The following is a 27,869-nucleotide window of genomic DNA, read 5'->3' as shown; positions in this document are numbered from 1 at the left end:
GCTTGGTTGTCTGTCTCTAAGTGTGGCCCTGTGATGGACTGGTGACCTGTCCAGGGTGTCCCCTGCCTTTACCCTGAGTCAGCTGAGGATTGGGCGGTGTATAGATGATGGATGGATGGATTTTTGTTCTGCACTAGCACACATATCATTGAAACAGTGCATTCATAATTACCATATTTGGACCTCACTCAAATAACTACCTTTTTTTCTCATTATGTTGATTGACGATGTTGTGGTTGTTGCTGCTGCAAATTAGATGTATATAGTTTCAAAGGGACATGGCTGCACAATGTGAATAGCTTTGGAGCAACACCAAAGTATTTGAATTGTGTTGGAAACATGAAATCTCCATTTCTACATTGTTTTGGCTCCTTTGATTGCATCCTTTTAACGCCATTGTATGATAACTGCAGGAAAGTGGTTTTCTGGGGAGTGTGTATAAACACAGTTGATTTTCATGTAATGAACATGCAGTGTTTGGAACCACTAGTTGGAACACAGATTAGATTTCAAATCCTGTCTGTGTGACTGCAGGGTTAAGTGGCTTAGAGATATCTGTGTGTGATGTTAGTAGAGAAACTCAGAGCTACACTGCAGTCTGTGACAGTACAGTGCACTTTATCAGCATGCTGCATTTAAGACAAGGCTTAACTTTAACGTCCATGAATCTTTTCACTCTTACTTAAGCAGAACTGAGGTCAGTCTCTCATCACTTGGCCGCCCTGCCAGATCTGTCAAGGTCAGTCTATTAGGTCCAAATTGAGTGGCCTGTATAGAAATAAGGCGGCACAAATCATCAAACAAGATAGCAACAGAGAAATATTGGACTTAAGCACAGATCAGGCGAGCAAACAGTCTCTGAGGAAGCATTAAGGTTCCTGTAACCTTGTGCAGTTTGAGCTGTCACAGTAAATGCACTGAAATCTTGCTCTTTTTGACATAATGACTGCCTTTTGATGTATAGTTATAACTTTAATAACATTTCGCAAAGACAAAAAAGGCTCATATTTCACTTACAGATTGAGTTCATTTGGAGCATTTTGTTTACCCTTGCTTTTAAGAATCTGGCCACATTCTGATCCTTTCTGATCGGGTGGTCAGTCATCCTTGATTAGTGCCGTTTTAAAAGGCTCTTCGCATAATACCTCCCAGTGTGCCATCAGTCATGTTATGATGCTCAGAAGCTGCCATAGAGAGAAACTAAACTCACTGCTGATGTTGGACTGAAAGGGAAGGGAAAAAAAATCATAAAACAAAGTGTGACTCTTTTCTAAAAATGGATGAATTTTAACCAGTCAGTTTGAAAATTCTTCCCCTAAAATATGGAACCATCCTTTAATCATCTGACAGTTTCAATCGCTGCCCATTATGCCTTTTACTCGCACACCAGCAAGGTTTTACTTTAATTATCTTCCTGGACATCTCATTTGAGAGCAAAAAGCTCCTTGTAAATCTTCTCATTTCTTAAAATGTAACGCAAATGACCGTTGGCTAATTTAAAGTTCGATCAAAGCAGGGATTCATAACATTTAATTGTATCTTAATGTGTAATTATCCGAGTTCCAATTAAGCTGATTAGCACAGTAAATCACAAACAACTTCTCCACAGCCCCTTGATGCAGCGCAGACACAGTGTTTCATCCACTAATTAAAACAGGTTGATCATATTGAGTCTCTGCGATACTGCCGGAGTTTAGACGGAGGATTGAAACAGCCTAAAATCTGCCTCTCTCGAGACCGGTAAACAATGACAAAGTATGGCGTGACCTTTCTTTGCTGCAGATCAGCGGTTTGCCCTCATCTGGGTTGTTCTGCACTGAAATCCTCTTTCTCTTCATACAGCAGTGTGCTGATAGATGTAGTGAAGCATACACACTCTAAATGAGTTTGGGGTCTGGAAAGAAAAGGTTGATATGCTGTCAGCAGCTGAGGACCACAGTTGTGAAGCAGCTGAGCAGCAATTGTTCGGCCAGGTTTTTCCTGTATATGAATTATTAGCCCACATTGTACAGCGCTGAAGTGACTAATCCATCTTTTGAATTTGTGAAAGAGTGTCCAGCAGCTTTTTACCCCCCAAGTGTTGCAGACAGCGTTATTTGTTTTTTGAAAAGCCTTTGAAAACTGTTTCACTTCACAACAGCCTTATCGCCGAGCCTGTTGTGGAAGCTTTTTGCTGCCACATGCTGAACCGGAGCGCCGTGTGCTTCTGTTTACCTCGAACTTATGATGCATTTTGCTGCCTGCCTGTAGTTTCCTCAGGCACATGTTGTTTTATGAGCTGTTCTCAGAAAGTGGGGCATTACAGGTCCCATGATAGAACTTAGGCCGGGTTAAATCATCCTGTGTTTGTTTCCATTAGGAGCGCAGGACATCGAAACTTATGACACGTAAACAAACAACAGCAGGTTGAAAGAGTCCAGCTAACTTTTTGACAACTTCAAAAATGATGTGTCATACCTGCCTGTAAAAATAAAAATCCATCTCTTGATTGCTTTTGATTTGCATGATGGTGTGGAGGTACGCGCTGTCACCTCCTACCTACAAGATTCTGGGTTCTAAGGTTTTTACTGGGGGACTTTCTGTTTGAAGTTTGCATGTTCTCCCTGTCACTGTGTGGATTTTCTCCAGGTGCTCCAACTTCCTCCCACAGTTTAGCTCCTCCTGGGCCTCCATGGCTCAGGTAGTAGAAGTTTGTCAATGCTGGTGGTTTGATCCCCAAACCCTAGGCATGTAAAAGTGTCCTTGGACAAGACACTGAAACCAACAGTGACAGTTCTGCCCTCTTTGTTGTGTTTAATTGCTGGGTGTGTAAATGGGTGTAAACTTTGTACAGCACAAGTGATATATATGTGCAAACCACTTAATATTTCCAAAGACATGCATGATAGGTTAATTAGTGATTCTAACTTTGCATTAGGTGTCAGTGTGTCTACATTATCATGGCATTTCCTTTGAGCTTGTGCAAGCATATACGACCTTCATGAATTGATGGTGAAACAGTGCACCAATTACATGTAGTTATCACAGATCAAGGATAATATGAACTATTCATGGCCTTTGAGCAATATTTGATGACATTCAGGCAGAGAATATATTCATACACTAGGAATAGGTTGTGTAGCTTAGGGGAGAGACCACGGTGTTGGCATGGGATTTGGAGGCGAGTAACCCAAGCCCTGGGCAAGGCCTTCCCAGAGTTCGTGTTGCAGAGGCACATCTCAGCTTGCACTGGTTAACCATTCCAGTTAACTAAGAAACACCTGAGGACTGTTCGAAGATGGTGTCTACATATAGACTAAACACCCAGACCTTAAGTGAGAACCGACCTTGCACTGAGAAAGTGTAATCGTACGATGTTTATCGTTGCCGTCTGGATGAATTTCTTTGGACCACTGAAGAAAAGGCAACAGTATGCTTTCCCAAGACAGCTGAAAACTATGGGGGGCTAAAGGTCTTAAATGAAATTGGACTTCAGAAATTAAGTTCATAGAATCGAGAAGGGAAGGAGGTGAAAAAGTATTGAACGAGATTTGGACAGGCTCAAGGACCTTCGAGCTGTGAGGCAACAGTGGTAGCCAAGCACCACTGTGCCACCTGTACCTGCTATTCTAATTCGAACCAGGCATGATCTGCAATTGTGTAGTTGAAGAAAGATGACACGGAGCAGGGCTCCAGACTGACTTGTCTACTGGGAGCACTCCCACCATGTCACAGGCGAAACACCTCACTTCCTTAACGTCTGCTTTACTGATGTTCCCTGAATACCTCACTGTGACGGCTAGCTGCTGTTTGGTGGTTGCATTGGACTCAGAAATGTGTGTGACCAAAATGACTGAAAAGAGTGAAATAGCACGTTCTAATGTTTTAATTGTCCAAAATGACCAAGGACCTGACTTTCTCCACCTGTTAAACAGCTTATTTTACGCATCAGGCAGGGACAGACCAACAGAACCACTGAAGTTATGAAAGTACTACTTTTCACCAATTCAGCCAATGCAGTGGCTGCCCATGCCAGTTAGAGCGACAGCAACACAGCTTTATGAGTTAATCGCACAAATCCGACCACTTAAAGTTTTAAGTCGCATATTCTTGGAAATTTGGTCCCAGTCTGGAGCCCTGGGTGGGACTGCTGGTGCATTAAGCCTCTGGTCATGAGGAACTGATAAGCCGATGATCAACTTTACTGAGCCAGACCAATTACAATTTTATCTATAAGCTTCGAAAGCTACCATAAACACAGTCGTTGTAATATTGTATGATTGCCTTGAATCATGGTTTTGATCATGACTGATCTTTCAACACAACCATCAAGACTTTTCCTCCACAGCCTGATGCAGATGAACTAAACAGAATTTAACTAGATTTATTCAGAATTACCTGCCAGTATCTGGTTACAGAGGTGAGGCTGGAGGGGAAGGGCCACACCAGCAGGGGGCGCTGGAGCTGCACGAGTCACGGTGTATCGGCCATGACGTCACTTTTGTGGGCGGAGACATCGGACTTGAACCCGGAAGTTGTACAGCAGGTAACAGGTGGTGAGGAAACCTGGATCTCTGGGTTCAAATTAGAGTTTATGGTGTTTAGAGGAGAGGCTGGTGGATACCTGGAGGAGATATGACGAGGGGATGCTGAGTGCCAGGACTCAAATCTCAGATATTCCTGGAGGACCTGGAGCTGGTGGAGCTGGGACGGCCAAAGTTTTCTCATGTGGATTTGAAGTNCTGGAGCTGGTGGAGCTGGGACGGCCAAAGTTTTCTCATGTGGATTTGAAGTCATAAACTGAAGCAGCCGAAGCAGATCAAAAGTTTTTGATTATTTACAGCGCTTGGGGATTGGTTTTGACTGCTTGAAGGATTTTAACATTATCTGAGGAGGATGAAAGGGATTTTCCAGAGTGACGCTCCAGGTTCAGGTCACGTGATCGTTAACTTCCAGCCTGCTTTGGTTTGAACGCTGCGGTTCTACTTTAAAGACTCATCAACTCACCTGGACCAGTCACAGTTAGAAGGTAAGAACAAATCTCCAAACACTGAGTTTTATAACCTCTCTGAACTTCTTTGGACCACTGAAGAGAAGGTAACAGTATGCTTTCCCAAAAAAGCTGAAAACTGCAGGGGGGGGGGCTAAAGGTCATGAAATTGGACTTCAGAAATTAAGTTCATAGAATCGAGAAAGGAAGGAGGTGAAAAAGTATTGAACCAGATTTGGACAGGCTCAAGGACCTTCGAGCTGAGAGGCAACAGTGGTAGCCAAGCACCACTGTGCCACCTGTACCTGCTATTCTAATTCAAACCAGGAATGATCTGCAATTGTGTAGTTAAAGAAAGATGACACGGAGCAGGGCTCCAGTCTGACTTTTCCACTGGTAGCACTCCCACCATGTCACAGGTGAAACACCTCACTTCCTTAACATCTGCTTATCGATGGACTCTAAATTTACTGATGTTCCCTGAGCATGCGAACCGGTGACTTTGCTGCAAGGCGGTGATGCTAACCACCGAGCCACCTTGCAGCCTGTAATTAAATCAATCTAGTTGAATTCTGTTAAGTTCATCTGAATTTGACTGTGGAAGAAAAGTCTTCATGGTTGTGTTGAAAGATCAGTTATGATCAACATCATGATTCAATCTGTGAATGATGTGGATCTTAGGAGGCTGGTGGAGCAGAATGAATGAATGAACGCTGCCTCTCTTATAAAGCAGCTCAGTGGGTGGGCTGGACTTAGAGTAGTGAACGGCTGGACAGAAAAGAGCCTTGTGACTTTGTGCCTGTCAGAAACTCATCTGTGTTCCAAAGTTACATGTCTAAAAAATTTTTTCCTGCCTCCATCACCTCTCCTCTCACCCTGCATATTGCAGCTCCAGCACACCAGCTTGTGTACAACTCCTCTTACACAAAACAAGGCTGCATAGACATCACTTCACTGGGACTCTTTGTGTTTGCTCTGTGAAGAAGTACTTACCTGTCCAGGTTGTATCCTGCAGTAAGCTGACATCCTACAATAAGTGCTCAGCTTTGTGTTGAACATTAAGGAAAGACAAAGACAGCACAGGTTCAGTATGTGTTACGGCTACATCGTGTCTACACAGAAAAGGAAATACGAGCAACAGTTTAGCAAAGCAGCAGCAGCAGCTCCACTGCTCCACCTGTGTCCACGCAGTGTGTGTCCAGCCCAACATTCACCTGTGGACCTGTGAGTTGGAAGCCAGTACAGCCACTGAGGCTGTGTGTATAAACTACGCTTCAGGTCATGTTTACAGGCATACAGAGCGAGGAAAGCCATTACACAGCCACTGCAGACAGCTGGATTGATGAAAAATGAATGTATTCCATCTGTGGTACTGAAGACAGACAGCTGAGGACTATGGCTGAAACGCTGCCTGTGTAGAAGTAGCTTTAAGGTCAGGAAAGGACACCAGGAGAACAGCCTAGTGGTTTGGTCAGCCTTTTGGTTTGCTCCTGCATGGAAAACAGATGAATGATAATTATTGATAAGTTTGAAAGCACTCGTTATTCATCAGATATTGACTCACACTGAACATGCTTCATATTGTGTTTAGATGGCTTATACATCTCCAAGTATCATCCACATGAATGTCAGGATCCAAAGGTTCTCAGCACATCTTTGCAATGTTACTAAATGATCAATCACCTCACCTGTCAGGTTTTAATGTTGTGGCTACATGGTGTATTTGCATGTCACAATCCCTTATGATCCTAACTTAAGCATTCACAGTGACATTCATTATTGGTGTCAAGTTAAAGCTTCAGGGTTTGAATTTAGATTTTCACACTCTGGTGCTCATCCATGACCTCTGACCTACAATGGACTGTTTGTTCCTTCATGTCTTGCAGTGAATGAAAATTATTTTTTACAAGCAAAAGTGAATAGAAGCTTTTATCTTTCATGGAGTCTTTCTGTGAGGTCAAAGTGGGAAATGGTGATAGTTATAGAGTGATTTTCAGCCCTCAGAGAGATAAAACCCTCATTAGGGATTTTGGAGGTCAGAGCACTAAATCTGTAGGGTCACTTAATGGTCTAATTCTTATTCAATAACGAGCTATAAATAAAGCAAATAAAGAGTATGGAGTTATTTGGGTAAATAGGAAGTACTCATGGTGATTGGAAGAGTGGAACACAGGCTGCTGGTTCCTGTCTGTCTTTAAGAATTGTAACCGGACAAGAACAAATACCCATGTGATAACAAAAACAAAAAACACATAATTTAAGAATCCAGGTAACAGGCTTCTTAGCGTCGTGTCCAATCACGTGGCGCACAATATGGTCGTGCACACACGCGTGTGCGTGCGTCAGCGGCGGATAAGAGAGTTGCAGCAGCAGCAGAAGCAGCAGCGCAGGAGGTGTCAGCTCACCATGCCAGGCTGCCAGCTGCTCTGCGTCCGCAGCTCCGAGCCGGCGCGCACCCGCCTCTCATGTTCCTGCTCGGAGTCACACTAAGCGGACAATGCGGCTGTTCACTGTCTCAACTTTGCTCCTGTTCTTCTGCAGCTCAGGTACGGATTCAAAAGCTTTTTCATTCCCATCACTTCACGGGATTTATTAGCCTGTGGTTTGACACCCAAACTTCCAAAAGCTGCTGGTTTGTGGAGAAGGAGCGCAGGAACCGCCAGAGGAGAAGGTGTTGATTTTTTTTTGGTTAAGCGGGAGACGCAGAGCGCACAGCTTGGAGGGGTCCACGCTGATCCAACGTGTCTGTCTTTAAAGTTGAGCAGATTTCTGATTATTTCTCGTCATTATAATAATGGGCAACTCAAATTTGGATAGATTAAAGTAGGTGCCACACCTTCTTTATTCTTACTGTCAGAGATTATAGTCTCCAAAAGCTGACCGTGGCGCTGCGCTCCTGTGCGCTTCACACGATCCAGGTAAGTTTTGATGATCAGCAACGTATAGTCCAATCTGACTCCAGTTAATTCAGTGAGATAAACCTGTGTCCGTCCTCTATGATGCTCCGCAGCGGCTCAGTAAAGAGGAGCGCTTTGCTCCTTCTGTCAAGTCTGCTGATGACATTTATTTGGGCAGTGATTGAATAATTATTCAGATCCTCAAATAAGAGCAACATTTCAGCAAAAACAAGTCCTGTATTCAGTTTGTTACTTTGATAAAGGTGCAGAGTTATTAGCAGCAAAATGCACTGAAGTGTGAGAAGTAAAAACAAAAATGCAAATGCCCCCCCTTCAGAGCACCACGTTAGTACATTAGACTGCTATTTATTCAGTTGGGAAGATTAATGATAAAAATGCATCATATTTTATAATGCAAATAAGTCATGACTGTATGTTAACCATTATCCACTTTGATTTTATTTATGCCTGTGTTACTGCTGTATTGTGTGTTTACATTATCATACATAATGAAAACATTTACATTATATACAGTTCTGCTGAACATGGCTACCAGAGGGGCTCTGCTGCACTCTTCTGCATACATATTTGCACACATAACAAAGAAAATCTCAAGTGTTGCAACATACATACATAGATTTTTAATGTCATTCTTTTTTTTTAATTCCTATTTTGTTTTGGTAAATTTTACTTGCTTTATTTATTTCATGGTGTACAAATAGGATACCCCTTAACCTGTGTCTGTGCTGCAGGAACATCTGGATTTTGGCTCTCAGGTACAGATAGTGCATGAAAAAAATGTATTTCCCTCTGAAATGCAGCTTTAGTATTCCACGACTGTACGTATCCACACCTCTACAACAGGTCTGGAAACAGAAACTGTAAGTTCTATGTAAGCTTTTAAATATGTGATTATTGCACATTTGAGCAACGATGACATGAAATATTTTGCTGCTAATCAAAAGTACAATATGGCATTGGGTTATATAAAACTTTATACTAACAGATTTTTAAATAAGACCATTCAGAACACATAGACATTCTGTATGAGCTACTGTAGATGCTGCGATTCAGAAACCTAAATACCTAAACAGTGTAAAAGTCAACACTACTCAGTCAGTGTATTCAGGACTTTATTGCATTTCTAGCAGTTCATGGAAAACAGTTTTTCCTTCCTTCCAAATAAATGAGTACCCCGAAGGACACTCAGCAAAGTGAGTTCGCCATAAACAAGTCAGTTTTTTGCAGAGGAGACAGACAAATATGAACTATCAAAGCAAGAGACATGATGAAATGTTGCAACAACATGCTGCTCAGATAAATGCACCAGCAGCAACGCAAACACTGCTAAATAATTGAGCACATCTGTCACATCAATTTGAAATGGTCGGGGCAGAAGAGACCAAAAGTTAGAATATTCACCAAAAATTAAACTCTTTGAGATGAAACTTTTGCAATAAAATTTTTATTTGTGATTCCAGGGAAAATAAATTGAGAGTGTAAATGAAAAACGGTCAAGGGTCACTCCGACTGGTGGGGGGGTTTAACGTGGTGATACAATGAAAGCAGACTGAATAACTGACTTTGTGTGTGTTTGCAGCGCTGGCTCTGCAGATTCAGTGCTACCAGTGTGAGGAGATGACGCACGACTGCTCCACGCCAGAGTTCATCGTCAACTGCACCGTGAATGTGCAGGACATGTGCCAGAAGGAGGTGCTGGTAAAGGATGACGGTAAGTCACGTCTCTGGAGCGCAGCTTATTCCACCGCTCTACCTTTCATAAATACTGCATGTTTTGATCTCGGAACTGGTTTCAGGGCACAGTCAGGACAGATCAGCCTTAAACCGAGGACTGTAGATTTGAATCTGGTGGTTTAACGGAGCCGAGATTTAACCTTTAGTTGAAGAGCTTCACTCAAAATCCGCCTCTTTGTTTATTTTTGGCAAGAAATCCATATAGTTTAAAAGTAAAGTGATGGAAACGGTGCCCGCGAGTGGGAAACTGTTCAGAGTTGCACTTTCCAAGCACCATCTAGTTGCTCATAAGCAGGATTAGTTTGTTTGTTTTGTTCCCTGCTCAGGCAGTTGTATTTTCTCAATCAGTGCAAGTCTTGTCAACAAAGGGATGTTTTGAAATGATGCCAAGCAAACAGTTTGTATTGCTGGCGTGTTTTGAGGCTCCTTTAATACAAAGTCAGCTCAAAGAAAGAGAGCTCTCTCAGCCCGAAGCCAGACTCTTCTGCCTTGAGCAGAAATCAAACTGATCTGCGGTCAGCAGGGACGAGCCCTTTAGTGCAGTAGAACTATCATTAGAAGATGAAAGTCGTAGCTGTAGGTCAGCATTTCAGATAGCAGTCATGGATCTGAACTATTCCGTTTTTAACTGAGGGGAAAATGTTTCAGCTCTTTGGTGTGTTACAGTGGCATCTGTGTCCTTTGTGTAAGATCATACCTTTCCAAAGCCTTATGTCCTGGAAATCACATCAGTAAGTATTTAGACAATTTAAAAGTCCTTATATTACTGAAGAAAAAAAATGTTTTTTATCTAAGGTGTAAATGTTGGTATATTGCTAAAAAATCATAATGTGTTTGAAGCTTCGGTGATGAGGAGGCTGTGTCCTTCTTCAAATGAATACATGGCACAAACAGAAATGTCATTTTCCACATTTTCCACTTGGTTTTTGTTTGGTTGAGGTTTCACTGGAGCTTTAATTCTTCTTAGTGCTTAAAAGCTTTTGCAGGTTTTTGAAAGTTTGTCTTGGAAACTTGGGTAGTATCACTATTACTGGCAATTTTTCTGAGAATTTTAGCAAACTCTGGTGCTAATGCCACACTTAAACACCACATTACAGCAGTTGTAGTGCAGGCATGTTAGCTTCAATGTGCTTAAAGCTGCCTAAAGCAATATTCTCACATTACCAGTGGACTCCATGGTTATGTGTAAGATGAAAGGGGAAGCTGTTAGTGATGATCCCTACTTCTGCAGTTCTCTCAGCTCTACATTTTTTTAGTATTTTAGCATCTGTAAACACAATGTTTTGGTTTTTCACAGCCCACAACTCTGCCGTCTGCTTCAGCTTCACTGCTTTCTGGGGAGGAGTTCTGAGAAACACCACCAGAGCAGCACCAAACACAGAATCAATCTCAGTGGCTAGTTGGTGAACATTAGGGCATTTGAGGCGAATTGTGATTTTTCTGTGATTTGATTTGCATATACTTTTTCAAATTCAATTTTCAAGTTCAATAATTACTGTGTAGCAGATTTAAAATATGTAAGGGAGCATTGTCACATGAGATAGTATCAAAAGAGCGACTGTCACACAAGGAAGGCAGCGTGAACTTTTTAATCCATTGATAGGACAGTTTAAACCCAGTTTAAACATATATTCTGAATGAGTTGCTAATTGCATTGTGGGGGGAAACAAGCCAGAATTCGACTGCATACACCTCTCCACCCTCTGGTCGAACCCCTTCCAACCAGATGATCACGCACTTCAAGCACAAAAAGAAAGTCAAGCCAAACTGCAATATTTATTAAAGGTTTTTCAAATCTGGCTCTCCATCTGACCTGTTACGCCAACACATGTTGCTCTCACCATTGGGTTTGTTGCTCTGTGATTGGCTAACATTTCCCATCATGGACGACATTTTCTAAAGCCTTTCTTCTCAATCATGCCAAAAGATGCTTTCTTCTCCAGCTTTAACCACATTGGGAATTGAAGAAACGGCCACCTGGAAACACTTTCTATCTTTTTCTGTTCTGTGGGCAAAGATTATTTCAGTGTTAAGTGTTCAAAGTGCTGAACAGCTGTTAAAAGGAACCAGTGGCTGCTGATTGTTGGGGCAAGGTTGCAGGAGTTGTCGTATTTATAAAGCTTTAAAATCTGAATCACCTGGTTGTTGCTAGCAGCCACAGCCCCAACAAGAGACTGTGGTAGTTGTGCCTACATTTCTGCATTATAAATCCTTCTGTTTTCACACTAAAATGCTGCAATGCCAACAATAGTACACTAGTCCTGCTTCAGATGTTCTAAGAATGTTTCATCTTTAACTTTGTTGGGGGGAGGTTGAGATCCCATCATCTTTCACTCTGTTTTGAACAGAGCTGCCCAAACCTTTGTATGCCAGCTGTATCTGAAATTCTGCTCTGATAATGTCTACACACATTTTACTCCCGCATGTGATTTTCCTCTTTGCTGGTTTTCATAGGCTTCGCAGTGTATTTCTGCTTTTTTAATAAGGAACACGTCTCTGCTGTGTTTGTGACCCTGTTTGCTTCGGCTGGTTAAAACCCAGTCACTAAAGGTCACTCTCCCTGCCTGAGGTCTCCTTTATTTTCGCACCGAGCACAAATTGGAGGGCTGTTTTCCATCGCCTCTCTCTACTGCTGATGAGCAAACTCAATAAGTTCCTGTCTTTGGAAATGCGAATCCCAATTCAAAGGGCAGGTGCCCCGCGCTATGGTGTCGACAGTTCTTTAATAAGAAAATTTCTGCATGAACGCTCATGTGCATCCCAGCCTTTGTCTTCCAGTGTTATCATTATTACTGCTCTGCATGAAAAAGAGGGTTTAGAAATTAAACTGACCGCACCTTATCGCTGTTTCAAATGCAACAGATACATTCACAATTGCTCAGTACGGTGTGCTGAAGTGATAAGAATAAAAGTCAGTCTGGCTCTATAGTTTTACAAAGTACACTTGTGCTCTGATTGCCTCGACAAGACTACGACTTAGCTCTACAATGTAGATGTAGGACATGTAGAAGCTCTTAGGTATGCCCTTAACGGGGCTATATTCTATTTTCTGGCTCAGAAATAAGGCCTTCTCTATCTGGAGGGTCATACAATCCTTCTGTGTTCAATATTCAACCAGGCTCTCCAGGTGAAAAAGAGGCCGGCTGGTAGAACTTTGAGGCATCTCTGAAGAGTGAACAGTCCCAGTTAAACCACCACCAGTAGATAAACACACCTTTTAGATGATGGCCGTTGTCTGCTGGGCAGCGTGAGAGAAAGCCCAGCTTCCCATCTTGTATTACTATAATCATCATTCACCTCTGATTGTGTCTTCAAAAATGATTTAAAAAATTGGGCTTTTACCTCAGAGAGGACTGCTTCTCCCTCCCTGTCTGTATTTAAAGGCAGGGGTGATTGCCATGTTCCAACCTCTACTTTCAATAGAGCCCCTTCTTTAACAAGGAGAGGTCCTGTGATGAGGGATGTGAGATGGGCCCCCCACTCAGTTTTTCAGGGGCAAACTCAAACAGATGGTAGACAGATTAATATTATGACAAAGTGAAGGATGCGGCTTTTGTGTGGAGTTCCTGTGTTGGAACATTTGCACACAGAGAGATGAGTACTGTCTTTAAAATGGAGAGTCCACTGTAAAAAGTAGCAGGGCCGCCTGGCTGCACAGTCCAAAGCTTCAGCAAAACTTTCAGTTTCAGTGCAGTGGGTTGGTGTTGTTGGAAAAAACAAAAAAATGGTAACACACAGATGGTGAAAGAGAGCATGCTGGCTAAAATGATTTGCCAGTGGCAGGCTGATATACGCAACCTACATTCAGTGGGCCAAACTATGTTTTCCGTGGAATTTCTTAGTTCTATGACACTTAGCATCAGTAGCATCAACAGTTAATAAGGTGGGTCTACTGTCAGAAATGTGCAACAGTTTTGACAGCTGGTTGTCCTTTTTAATTTTTAATTGAATTTCCCTTCTGGGATAAATAAAGTATTTTTCATTTCATTTCATTTTTAAGATATTTTCAAGGAGTGATAGGACAAAAGGAGTTGTATAAGTTAGTACTCCATTTCTTGTTGGCAAACAGCCGAGGGGTCGTTAAAAGAAAACAAAAAAAACAGCCCAGGTTTACTCACTATTGTTGGAGTTTATATATTATTTCATAATTGATTTCAAATTGGTTGAGATTTCTGCAACCCTACAAGTACAGGCTCACAATGAGACACAACCTCCAAGCACCAACCTACAATTCTTGTTTGTTTTATTTGATAAAGCCATTTTAAATACAGCGTTTGTCTCCTGGTGTGCAAAAGTTTCACTAAAACAATTCCCCCTGCACTATTTTGTAGGTGCATCATCACCATATCTCGTGCTAAGCATCGCACATGATGATCGATTTAAAGAAATAGTTCAGGGTATATTTTTCCTCTTGGCTCCAACCAACTGCTGTTGTTTATTGTTGTTGTTTCCATTTTCGGTAAACCTCAGAATAATCTTCTTTAATAATCAATTTATTGTTTGTTGTATTATTTGTCAAAAAATAGGAGAACACAACATGTTAGTATATTTAAATAGTTTTCTTTGTCTGTCCAACACTCAGCAACTCAAAGATGCTGAGTTGACTGTTGCTAAGACTGTGAATACTGCTAAATATTCACATTTAACTAGTCGAGCGTTTTGCTTAAAAAATAAAATCAGTTCATCAGAGCCATAAATTTACTAATTTAACTAACTAAATATTGTTTCAGTTTTAGAATCCTGGTTGGTTTCTGGCTATCTGTGTGTGTATAGTGGAAGTCTGTATGGGTGAAACGACTAATCTCTGCTCTAGGCTCCCCCAGGAGGTTAATCTAGCTGTGGTGGTCGAGCAAAACAATCACAAGAAGCACTGCACTATGCCTAAGTTTCATTCTAACGAGACAAATAAGAGCGTACAGTTCAGTTAGGCTTTCTAGGAGGAAAAAAAGGAAGAGTAACACTAACTGATATCTTCATAAAGTACAATCAAACAGAGCCAACTGCCTCGTCCTTAAAAACTGCCTTTAAATAAATGTTTAATGGCACAGATGAACATGTCACAATTGCCATCTATCACTGCAGTGTGCACTGGGCTCGCCCACAGTTTGTCTTCACGCTGACGATGTGACGTCTCCACAGAGGCAGCACGCTAAGTGGAGCAGTGATGACAAGACGAATAAGCGTAATGATTCCCCTCGGATTCCTCTGAAAATCAAACCACCGTGGTCGATATGTCACAGCGCAGCACGTTATGCAGCTGATGCTGATGAAAGGGGATAAGCAGCACCTAACTGGCTGAGCAGAAAATGATGTTGTTGTTGTTGTTGTTACTGAGAAGCCTTTTCTTTTCATACAGATGTGAGACGGTGTCGAAGCTTGATTTCACCACCTGAAACTGCTACTTCTCATCTCGTAAACACGGTGTTGAGGCGTCTTTGCTATTCCAAGGGCTCTTGTACAGTTTCTACAATCATGATTACTGACATGAGAAGCCTCAGGACAGCAGCTTAAACTGGGTCATTAGAATTTTTTCTCAACAAGAGGTGATTGGGCTTTATGGTTTGGGCTGCACCTAGCGATTATTTTTTTTATCGACTAATCTAACAATTTTATTTATTTATTTTTTTTCCGATTAGTCGATAAATCTAACGATTAATTTATTGCTTATTCTGACAATTATTTGTAATTACTCGATTAATGACTAGTCTAGTCTTAATTCCACATCACTGCTGTTATTAATAATAAAAGGCCGTATTTGTCAGACACTGGTTCAGAAAAATACTGGACATACAATTCAAAAGGATTGCTCTGACACAGATTAATTTACTTGCTGTATGTCATAACAAGTTCACGTAAATGGTAATGACATGAAATTATTTCCTCACTGCAGTAATGTGCAGTTAAGATAACGCCTGGCAAATGCATTTTTTAATCAGTATGAGGTTATGGAAAATAATTGAAACGATTTACAGACTGTATCTGTAATGTTAGTTTAAGCCATGTTGGCACTCATATATAGAGGTTAGAGTAAACAGAAAATAGAAAACGGCAGAATAGCAACGTGGTGTAACATTACGTTACCAAACAGCAGCGGTGAAGAAAGTACTTTTAATTTGAGGGTGTTTAATAAACATTCCGATAATCAATTTTAAGTGACTAACGGTACCGCTATCACAAACACGTTTCGATAATCCTAACATGTTTTGGTTGGGAAAAGTAAACAGGACTTATGTTGCTCTTTTGCTGTCATCTCTGCACAGCGCATCAGGATGCTTCTGCTTTAGGTGCTCGTTCATTGCAGTGGTGCTGCTGTGATGAGCCATTTGTATATTGCAGAGCTTACATGTCACACTGTGGTTGGGTCTTAGGTTAAAATATTCCCACACTTTAGAAAAGCGTGGCCGAGTTTTTTTTCGCTGCAGGTTTTCCTCCATCCATGTTGTTTTTACCACGAGCAGCCATAATATGTCCGCATACACTCCCTCTACCGTGCGACCACGACCCATCGACGCATGTTTTATGCGTCAACGTATTTTTGTAATCGATAATGTCAATTACATCGTCAAATCACCCCAGCTCTATTCGTGGTGACCCCGTCCGTGATGTGAGTTCATCTGACCTGGCAACATTAAGTGGCCTTAAAGCCAAAACCAATGTCCGATGATTGCTCTTCAGAATCTCCCACAATCCAGTTCAGTTCAGACAGCACAGGTTGAACACGGCAACACCAGGCTGATGCACAGTCACTGGTCTGATTATGCAACTCGAGATCTCGTCCAGTCACCGCTGTTCCTGACAGAGACACCACAGAGCAGCACAGAGCAGGATGGAGACCACTGCACACGTCTCCCCGATTTCATGGCTTATCTAAATTAGCTTTTGCAATTCACAAAAGTTAATTTTCTATATCAGGGAAGAGGAAATGAGACTGTGGTTAGTCACAGCAGTTTACATTCATTTGGCTAAATAGAGCAGCTGTGCTCGGCTACTGACGTTTGTTAGTGTGTGTAGTGGGTAAAGCTGTGTTGTTGTGAAGATGTATTTAATGGACTCTGGATGCACAAAGTTGTCAAAGATCGCAATTTATGTTGGTAAAGCCTACGCAGATGTGTTTGAAGTGCATTATTTGGAAAATAGGCTGGCACTGGCTGAGATACAACCAGGAGAGCACTAATCCTCGTCAGTCAGAACACAGGAGGGAGTGTGGTGCTTAAGCTGTTCAGTGATGGATTCAGCCTTCGATACAGCAGACCCAATTACAACATGTATGAGGGACAGTCAAAAAGCCGGGGGACTGAGATAAACATCAGAAACTGCCACGTGGCCGTCACGCCCGTTGACTTCTTTTGCAGTGATACACCATTCACAGCACCTTTGCTTGGAATTCGTCTGTGATAAACACTAAATCCCCCAAAATGTGTTAAACTGCAACCCTTCAACTTTAGTTTCATTTTGGGTAAAAGGAGCAAGTCACAGGGAGCCAAATCCAGTGAGTAGGGCAGATGGAGTGCAACAATTGTGTTGTTGTGGCTCAAAAGCTCCACGTGTGATGTGGTTAATGCTGACGGCTTTCACACGTTGGCTGAGGGTGCTTTTGATCACTCCTCCTATTAAAGGTCGTGTGTGGTCTGAAATATATCAGAACCAAATATACATGCAATGGGCTCGGCTTTGCTGATGATATATGCCAGGCTAAACAGTACTGGAAAACTTAGCTTGACAGTGATAACATCAATAACAACTATATTTAACACAGCAGTCATCCTAAATGCTACTATCAAACGGCACACTGGTGGTTTTATAGTCAGGAGCACTGATTGGCCAGTGACTGGACCTTCCACATACTAGTGTCTTCATCCTACAGTCAGTTGAGCCACCTTCACTTCATTTAGATTATCTCTATTTCACGAATTGTGAATCACTTCTAGCACCAGCTGGCTGCACCTGGGCTGAATTTATTGAGTCACTTTATTGGGGTGAATACTTCTGCAGTGACATAATTTTAATGAATGGACATTATTTTGTAAAAGTCTGTTTTTACTTTGACGTTGGAGATTATTTTTTGTAAAGTCTTGTCAAAAAGTCAAATGTTGAAAAGCAGTAAAAGGAGGAAATATGTCCATGTAGACTCTCAGTCATCCAGGTCACGGTGATTTTCGGAGCTTCAGTAGAAATCAACTGGACTTCTCTTGAGATGTTTCTACTGAAGCTACTACGACTGCCAGGGGAAAGCTTCCATATAATCAATATTAACCAAACAGAGGTATGTGCAGCCAAAATCTAAACACATCCACTACGTCTGTTAGTTGCCTCTGGAACAAATTCAAAAACTCTTCATGTTGTGTCTCGTCAGAAACAAATATGTTCTCAGTGTCAGTATAAGTACGTATCTGGTTGGATATTCAAGCACATAGGGAAAGACGGAGTAGTATACCAGATAGCCAAATGGAAAGTCTGTTTTTGAGCTAAAGAATCTTAAACAAGCGACTCAAGACCAGAACAAACTTTCTTAATAAAAAATGTCCAGCTGCTATTAAAGGCCTGTCAAACGTATTTTCTCATACAGAGTCTTACGATGAGTTATTGGATCCTGCATGAACACACAGCTTTCTATTAAACACAGAACAGTCAGGGTTATTTCACAGGAGAGCTATGTGGAGTTTTTGTCCTATGTACTATGGATCAGAGTGGACTGAAGGTAGACGTGGCTCACATGATGCCCCAAACTTTTGTGCAACAATCAGGATTTCGCCACAGTGTCTGAGAACAGCTTTTCTTTGCTGTTTGGTCGCTGTCAGCATTATCTGATCAGACCACACCCACACAGTCCTGAGCAGCAGCAGGACCAGTAGCAGCTCAGCAAAAATTTTCACTGTTAACCCCCAAAGAAATAGCTCAGAGAGATTTTTTAAATTGCTACAGTATAATGTAGAAATGAATATTTCAAGAAACGAGTTCAACTATAGCCAAATATGTGAGCGATTACATTTTGCATTTTTTAATTAACATGGCTGACTATTCTTCTACATTCTAAAGATTCACAGGTTCAAAACACACCATGTTGTAAATTGTCTATGATGGGATAAATATTGTAAATAACCTTTTAACACTCACCTGCCAAATAAAAATGTTGCCACTGTATAAAGCACAAAGCTTCATGTTTCAAATTGTGCAGAGTACTTTTATAAACTAAAACACAGCAGCAATAGTTCCTGACTTTGTAATAAGAGAACAAAACGGCAGTTTCCTATTATTTTCATCTTCAAGGACACATACTTGAATCTTTTCGCCAATGAACAAAATGTTCCCAAGTTTATAATTTTAGTTTAAAAAAAAGGTATTACCATGCTATTGTTTTTATAAAAACACACAGCTGTGTCAGCCAACCAATCATATCTTAGATGGAGTTTGACTCATCACCCTGGCAACCTTGGAAATAGTGAAGAAACATGTTGTAAAGGATGAAATTTCAATCTGATGATATCTTTTTTTTTTTAAACCAAAATTGAAGGATCCCATATTGTGTATTTCATTAGTTTTAGCAAATTAATGAAACTCTCTGATGTCCCCAAAATGTGTCTTTCAATTTTTCAGCTCAAAGTACTGCAGAGATAATTAATTTCACCGTGACTGTGTAACTTCTTCTTGTCCAGAGCCTGCCTTTCACCCTGAGAGAGCATTTTATATGGAAATAGCACCGCATTCCCAGCACAGCCATTGTTTTTATTTCGTGTATGATGAGTCTGTCAGATGACGCTGTGGTTATACAATCAGTATTTTAACGGTGCAGAGCCACAGCTTGGGGAATGGCTCCGAAGTGACTGCTGGGGAACATGTAGTCTTAATGGGCTCGGTCTCAGTCACTATATCATACTTGTTCTGTTGTCTGACAACACAAACAGAAAAATATGTAAATGAGAGCAGCTTTATTGGGAATTCGGCTGTATTAAGATACATTATGTGTGAGCGCTGAGAGCGGGTGAGAGGGAAACAGATGTAAACAGTGATTGAGTTTAGGTTGCACTGAAGCACAGCCGACATTAAAACACATTAACCCACCCGGTCCTTGTTTATTGGTTTTTAATCGGTCTTAATGTTTCCATCGTCTCTGAAAGTCCCATCAGCATTACCGTTACCACAGAGCTCTGACCTGTGGGCATACCATCAGAGCTGATGGTAATGTTGGCCACATTACCTGCATAATGTGCTATCACTAAGGATTTTTGTGTTATTTTGGGGACATTGCCAGTAACAATAGAATTAATAATAAAACCTACTCACTTAGTCTTTAGCTCTTGCGATGCTGGGAGTGCATGGACACTCTTGTGTTCAGTCTAGCAGCTCTTACTCATCGACGAGACATTTTTTAGAGTTAGCAAGATCGTTCTAGAAAGCTGGGATGTTCAGCACCCGATCCTTAGATCAGGAATGGGGCCAGTCAAGGCAAGTTTTAACTGATTAGTATCAAGAAGGTGAGCCCAATTGTTTTTATGTCCACGCTGTCACACATTATTCAGCAAAAACAAATCAATAATTGCTTAACTGACAATATAAATCCTGCATATCTTTCATTGGTCAAGCAGTGATATAGCTGACATAGCCGCAGACACATGATGTGAAACACACCAGCTGCTGTTACAGATGCCACGGGGATATAGGAACCATGTCCTTATTGATCCCGACTTGATTTAATACATTTGAACTAAGAATGATGAGACATGGATGCTGGTCAGTCTCCTGTGTGAAACTTCTGAATCCGTCTAAAGCCTTCACCTCTCTATCCTTCTAACAAGGACTTTGTAGGTCCTTGACAGTGGAGAAGTGTCCTAATACATCATACTGTTACCTTGCCGTGATAAAATGCATTACCCTTATAGTGTAACGTAGTTAGGTTGCACAGCCAGTGAGTCTATAACAGAGGAAGCTACAGCTAACTAGCAGGGATGCTGACCTGCAGTTAACCCTATTCAGGACTTTTGGGGTCTTTTAGACCCCAGGCCATTTGGTTTAGGTGACAGGTATTGCTTTTTATTGTTGAAGATTTGTTTTTTAAATATAAAAAGAGGGACATTTGTCATGCATTTGGAACCAAAATACATCAACTTATCAGAAAATGTATTCAACACAGTATGAAAGTCTATAATGAATACTGTTAGAGAATTACTGTCTTCTCTGCGTGTTCATTTCTAAAGATGAGATCGGATTCAATTCGGTCTCAATCAGTCAATTTAATTACACTTTGAATATTGCATTACAGAGCTCTGGGTCAAACTTTCCCTGGCATCAGACAAAGCAAGACTACTCCTGTTGCCTCTGACCCTTCTTTTACTACTCAGTCACGTGATGCCTGGTCAGGTCGTAAAACAACTGATTGGGGCCCATCTTCATCACACTGAATGGTTGCATCCTTATATAGACTTCTTTTTCTCCGTCTGTTGCTTGTCCTGTGAAACGATAAAAGAAACAGACCCAAGCAACTTCTTCAAAAGAAGACATTTCATGACTATGTGCATATATGTAGCTTCTTTTATATTTTAAACCTAAAGGACTATACTTCACACATGATATAATATATTTATACACAACAATACCAACAAATATTCTGCACATACCTTTTCTTTGGGTCCAGTGGACCCCGAAAGACCTTCTATGTATGGCAACATGAAAGTCATGAATAGGGTTAATCTAATGTTAGCAGTTAGCACGACACCAATTCATTCGCCAAGTGAAATCTAAGTATGTCCATCCAGCAACATCATCTATTTTAAGTTTATTTATTCGGATTGGCCGCTCTTTGGTGTGATGGTTACTAGAAGTTGAGAAATGTTGTGCAAATACTGGTTAAAGTGTGACTGTACGAAGATTTTGGTCCAAAAATGTCAAAATTTGACAGCCAATGCTTTAAGGCTTTACACTGTTTGACTGAATGCATTTTGAGTTTGCTTCCTCTCCTCCAGACTCTGCTCGTCTCTGTTGAATTAGTATACATAACTCATTGCTGTTTGGGACTAGAGCTGCCTTTGGTAAAGATGATAAAAGTGTTGGAGTTAATTACTTTGATTTCTTGATGAAATTCTGCCTTTCATCACCCAAAAATACCTGCTATCAAATTTATTGTCCCTACCGACCATTTATCTCGGTGACATCTTTACGTCAGCTCATATAACAACTGCCATCTAATTTCACTGCAGAGTCGAGTTTGATTTAGATGGATAATAAACTCCACAGAGCAGATTCATACATGTCTAACACAGCATTCGATCAGTATGTAGATATTTTCCACAGTTCGGTTAATGTCCCAAAGTGCAAAAACAGAGAACTGTATTTGGATAAACTGTGTTTCCAGACCACCTATGTTTCAACTGGTATAATAGTTCCTTACATAAGTGCACATGTTGACCTGGTGCTTCTGTCAAAACTACACAAGTCCAAGCAGTGTCAGTGATTGCTTAATTTACATGGTTAAAAAGGGATTAGAGGAGCAAACCAAGGCCCTACAGGAACTTGGACTTATTGGTCTTTTCAGTCCTCCTTGTGCAGCCGACCGTGTCGATTCTCATTAAACTAAAACCTGCGAGTTCTCTCAGCATTCACAGTTGTTAAGAAAATCCCACCCTTTTCCCCATAAATTAACTCAACGACATAATTTAGATTGAAGGCTGAATCTTAGGATTCAACACACACAGATTAAATGAAATACCCCTCAAGTATTTGAAACTTTATATTGTTCCACAGTGTTGCTGTTTGAGCTTCATTATGCTGTTAGTTGCTAAACAAACGTGGCGCATCTCTGTTATGCTCAAAATTGCTCCATCTGGAATATAATTATTACATTTTGGAGTGTACGCAGTTTATGTGCATTTGTCCTGATTTTGAATTAGAGCCTCGTGGCAACATGTATTCTCAAAGTAATGAATGAAATATATCTAATTACATCTAAATCTGCAGTTTAACGGTGCAAAAAGAAGCCTCTAATCTGAAACAGACTTTTGCTGCGTCTCGTCCAGCTCTCTGTTAATTAGGATTTCAGTAAAACCAGCAACAACCAAAGTAAATAGATGCTTTAAACAGATGTGCCAAAGCACAGTCTGCTTAACAGCGGTGAGGCCAAAGTGTTGCTTCAAGCTCCTTCACTCCGTTTTAGGGTTGTATTTAAAGTGCTGCACTGTCTCAGCACATTTATCTGCAGCGACTGCTCCAGCCGGTTTGTGGACGTGCAGTGAAAGTAATGTTCAGTTTGATGGCACATTGTTATTTCCTTTGAATGACTTCTTAAGTAGAAGGGAAGCAGCCAATGAAATATCACACACCTCTGACTCTTAAGACATCCATTAATAAATTCATAGTACCCAGTTTTTAAAATCAAGTGTAAAGTATCAGAGATCCATCAGACAACTTTTTTTTATTTTTTTAAATCACACATATATACAGCCTGAATAATGGTTTATTATGTTTTATTTTTTGGTAAAAAAAAAAAAAAAAAAGAAAGAAAGAAAGAAAAAAGAAAACAAACAAACAAAATGTTCTTTTCAGAAAAATCAAAAGTGCAAACTAGGAATAAATTCCTACTGAAACAGTTAAGGTATCAAAGTTGCAGACTTTCAATAAGAAAAGACTGTCTACTATCAAATATAAGAAAAAACTAATAAAAATTCCATTTAATATGTATTAATGTGGGTTGCAAGGTGGTGCAGTTAGTAGCACTGTTGCAGCAAAAAGGTAGCCGGTTCGCGTCCCGGTGGGGGCACCAGAATCTTTCTGTGTGGAGTTTGCATGTTCTCCCCGTGCAGCGTGGGTTCTCTCCGGGTTCTCTGGCTTCCTGTCACGGTCCAAAAACATGCTGAGGTTAATTGGTGATTCTAAATTGTCCGTAGGTGTGAATGTGAGTGTGCTTGGTTGTCTGTCTCTAAGTGTAGCCCTGTGATGGACCGGTGACCTGTCCAGGGTGTCCCCTGCCTTCACCCTAAGTCGCTGTATAGATAATGGATGGATATATTAATGTTCATTAATACACTTTGTCTCAAATTCATCTCAGGGCTTTGTCCAGAGGAGCTAAGATGATGTGCAGATCATTCAGAGTCCTGGGCGTCTCACAGAGAACCTGACATCGTGAAAGAATTCATTCCCATTTTCACAAGAAGAAAAATCACTCAGACTTTTTAAAATGTTGTTTTTCTGCTTAGTCTCTAAAGTTGCTCCTCACAAATTTTAACACGCTTTCTTCCTTTTCCAAAATATTGGGCATTTTTTTTCTTCCCTCTGTGTTGCCTTTACTGAGATCTGCACATCATCCAGATGAGTTTCGGGAAGCCTCTGACTGTGGCTGCAGGAAGGCAGACACTAACATCCAGCTGTGTAGCATCTGTCAGGTTCTCATTCTCTTTCCCAGTAGAAGAGGAAGAAGAAGAAGAAGTTAGTTGAAAAGCTGAAAGCTGTGAAGGTACATGTAAGCTGCATTTGCCCTCTTAGGGGAAAAGAAAAGGTTGTTGAAATTCCATTAACCTTTATTGTATACCTAGAAAAACCAGACAAGTTAGATTAAAATGAAATACTTTGTTTGTAATTCAATTCAGTTTTATTTGTATAACACAGAGAGAAACCCAACATCATCCAGTGATTCCCTTTGAGCAACATTTGGCGACAGTGGAAGAAAAAAAAAAGTGCTTTTATCAAGCAGAAGCCTGGGGCAGAATCAGCTTCAGGGAGGGCAGCTATCAGCTTCGACCAGCTGGGGTGAGGCAGAGTGGAGGTTAAACCAACGCTGATGTTTTTTTCAGGAATTACTGAAAAGCATCCATAATGTTAGTCAGCTATTATTGTTAGTGTAAATAGAAAAATAGCTGACTTTATCTGCATAATGAGGTGTCCTGTCAACATTACATAATTATAAGACACAACAGGTTTGCACAAACGTCTATGTTGCCTTTTTGGAACAGAAAAGGAAAATACTGTTGTGATTTGACAATCCGACCCTGAACAATCCTAAACCTTGCTACCCGACAGGTTTTTAGGAAATATGAACAGAATCCATAAAAAATAGCCTGAACATACCGACACAAATGTCCCAAATAAGGATAACAGTGTATTATCTCACTTAACAATCCGACAGATTTACTTACCTTTGATGTCAATCGATGGCTGGTGCACAATCGCACCGGTCAGTTAGGTGCAAGATCCAGCGATGCGTAGTGTTCTAACAATACATCAGTGACGTGCGGTCAGGGGAGGCAGGTGAGGCTCTGCCTGACATCACGGAAAGAAAAAAAAATATGATGAAAAAACAATTTAAATGGTTGTATTTATCCAGTGATTTGTACTATAAAGTAATTATTTTTTAATGTAGCCTCGTCAGTTTTGACGATTTTTAAATTCAAAATCGCTAACTTTTCGCTATTTCCCATTCAAATGCTTGGAAGAGAAGCCGGTGAGGCAGCGGCGAGCTCAGCCTCACTTGGATTGCACAATCCCTCACTGCGCTGGATGCCATGCAGTGACAGCGTGCTGCTGTCTGGATGTCGCCAATAACATGCTTCAGACACATTTAATATATGAACTGATGTTCCATAGTTCAGCTGATGTATACAATAATGTACAGTGTTTTTGTTACCAACTGTATACGTGTAACGTGTTTCATATGCTGAGCATCATAACCGGCTGAGAAGAGGTTCCAGGTGAGGCAGGCAGTTCTCTTGCCTCATGGCAGGGGGCGCTCTGATCCCAGACATGCTTCTTGTGACTCCGTGGCTGCACAGTAAGTGACAGCAAGCTGAACTAGGTATGATATACAGTTAGCAAGTCAAGTGCAGTGAAGGAAGATAAGGAGACTTTTACAGAAAAGTAACGGATATTTTGTCCAGAAGGAGCGGAGCATGGACTTCATTTAAATGTAAAGGTAAAACTGCAGTAACTTAAAAAAGAAACGTGTTTTGTGGGCTACAGCTTGTATGTGTAAAGAATGCAGATATGAAACATAACCCGTAAACTGCTGCCAATCAAATGGCAAATATGCTACTGTGTAGAGTGCATATATTTGTAAATCAGATTGTGATGAAGTCAGGGCCTCACCAGCCATGAACCTCACCGCACGTCACTGCAATACACTAGTTATTATAACAACTATAACAAATTACCCTTCAAGCATCAAGCCCTCCTTGTATCTCCACCTCTGTCTTATCAATCAGACAGCCTTGCTATCAGACATAAAAGAAGATATTGCGTTTAGTGTCAGGTTATCGAGTCACGACTGTAAGTCCAAAACCATGAAGGGGAACCGTTGCCTCTTTCCCTCCCACTCCTCCCACAGTTCCTCGTCCTCCTCCTTTCCATCGCCTTTAAACCCACTGCTTGAACCCTACAGAGAAGAGCAGCACTGTCACTTGCTCACGATGCGGCGTCATCGTCAGTACTGTTGGTTATTTGCTTGATTGTTCAGCAAAATATTTAACGTCCTCAGGAGTCTTGGTGTCTTTATGCTGGTTAAAAATATGACATAATTACTTAATGGTGTAAGACCAAAGGCCCATGTTGAGCAGCAGTGTGAGAGTGGGTCTTATGGTGTATCACTGCTGTGGTCTGGAGCTGTACTGAACCACTATTACATTAGAGGACTACAGAGTGCTGATTATCTCAGATAATTAAATGACCTAGAATGACAATCACTTTGTTCCTTTTGTTAAGCCCTGCTTGGTAGAACGGTGGATTCAGAGTAATCTGTTGAGATGAAGTGATTCGACGGGAATCAAATTTACATGCTCAAACAGCAGTCGAGACTGATTAGGCTCCGATGAGCGCTCACCTAAATACCCGAGAGTGAAATTAGGCGACATCGCTACAGGTGTTGATTACATTTCGACACAGTGACATGAAAGTGAATTAACATGGGGTGCTATGAGCTTCTAGTATAGAGGTGACCACTTGTACAAGACAAAAACAAACACAAAAAGAGATAAATGAGTAATAAATAAAAGGAAATAGTGTTTAGTATTATGTGTAGGAGCCATGTGTAAGTCTGTGTTTTTGTTGCCAGGATAAAGAGCACATTGATTATTGTTGTTTTGATTGTGATCCTTTTTGATGGACACATTTGATCGGGAGATAGCGGCTCCCGTAGATGGGCGGGGATTTAAGCTCACCTATTCACCACTTCACCTGTGCTTTTGTGAGGAGAAGAGGGAGAGTGGGTGAGCTGGGTCGCCGTATTTTTTGTTGACTGCTTTTTCGCTTTTTCGCTTTTTCGCTATGATACTATAATACTATTTTTGATTGCTATTTTATTTTGATTACTTTGGTTTGGAATTTTTTTTCATATGAGTTATGATCCTGTTTTCATTTATTAAAAGGCTAAACTTATTTATAAGCATCTCCGTGAATTATTATTTAACTGCGCGTCAGACAAACAGACCCAGGCTCAGTCTCTCAGCAACACGAGAACTTGGATGTCGCTATATTATGTGACAAACTTTTGATTGATAAATTACTTCTAAAAGGAAGAACAAACTCTGTATAGGCTCAGTTTTGGGAAGGTGGCACATTGAACTCAAAGACATTTTTTATTATTTTGCTTTTATTAATCTGTGTAATAGGTAGTTTTTCATCGCTTTCTTTTCATTGCAATGTCAGTTGTTGGATGTGTTTGCCCTCCAGCAGCAGAAAATCTGTCACTCCTGACAAGTATAAGAGCAATCCAGCACTTCAATTCCCTGTCTGGAATAACTGTGTAGTACAGAAACGTGTGCATGTGTGATTGTTGGAAGGTGTTAAATGAAATGAATGGATTTACACGTCTTTATATTGCACACTACAACATTCTACAGTGAATTAAACTGACCACTAACTCAACTTTACATGATGAAATCTCGCTGCAATATTGGAAGGCTGCGAATAATCAAACAGTATTTTTGATCAGTGGCTAACAGGGAGTTTTACATCATCATTACATTAACGGTTCCAAACAAATCCAACCAACACGTGATGAAGCAGATCTAAAGTTCCTGTTTGTTCTGTGTGGATGGAAGTGTTTAGATGAAGCCGAGCGGCTGCTTGTTTTCAAACTTTCTCCTTTAAGCAGTAATTTTGTAAATGTGATGGTACAGTAATTACAGTACACTAGAATTACCAGCTCATAGGACTGCAGAGACTGTAGATGTTTATAAAAGAAGGTTAAAGACCCACCTTTTTAATCAGGCTTTTAACTGACCTTTTATATTCCTTCTTATGTTCTTATCATTATTTATGTATTATATTCTGTA

The 27,869-nt window shown here is 40.8% G+C and overlaps 1 protein-coding gene across 1 annotated transcript in view; it reads left to right on the top strand.

Moving 5' to 3' along the window:
• Positions 1-7,466: 7,466 nt before the first annotated feature.
• LOC103370990 (ly6/PLAUR domain-containing protein 1-like) overlaps positions 7,467-27,869 on the top strand; it is a 31,992-nt gene continuing 11,589 nt past the window's right edge. The window contains exons 1-2 of the mRNA XM_008300193.1: positions 7,467-7,515; positions 9,467-9,598. Coding sequence (XP_008298415.1) covers positions 7,467-7,515; positions 9,467-9,598 — 181 coding nt within the window. The remainder of the gene's footprint in view (positions 7,516-9,466; positions 9,599-27,869) is intronic.

This window comes from Stegastes partitus, unplaced genomic scaffold (genome assembly GCF_000690725.1).
Source record: "Stegastes partitus isolate 25-593 unplaced genomic scaffold, Stegastes_partitus-1.0.2 Scaffold1508, whole genome shotgun sequence".
Classification (NCBI taxonomy): domain Eukaryota; kingdom Metazoa; phylum Chordata; class Actinopteri; family Pomacentridae; genus Stegastes; species Stegastes partitus.
This window is presented reverse-complemented; position numbering and strand designations above follow the sequence as displayed.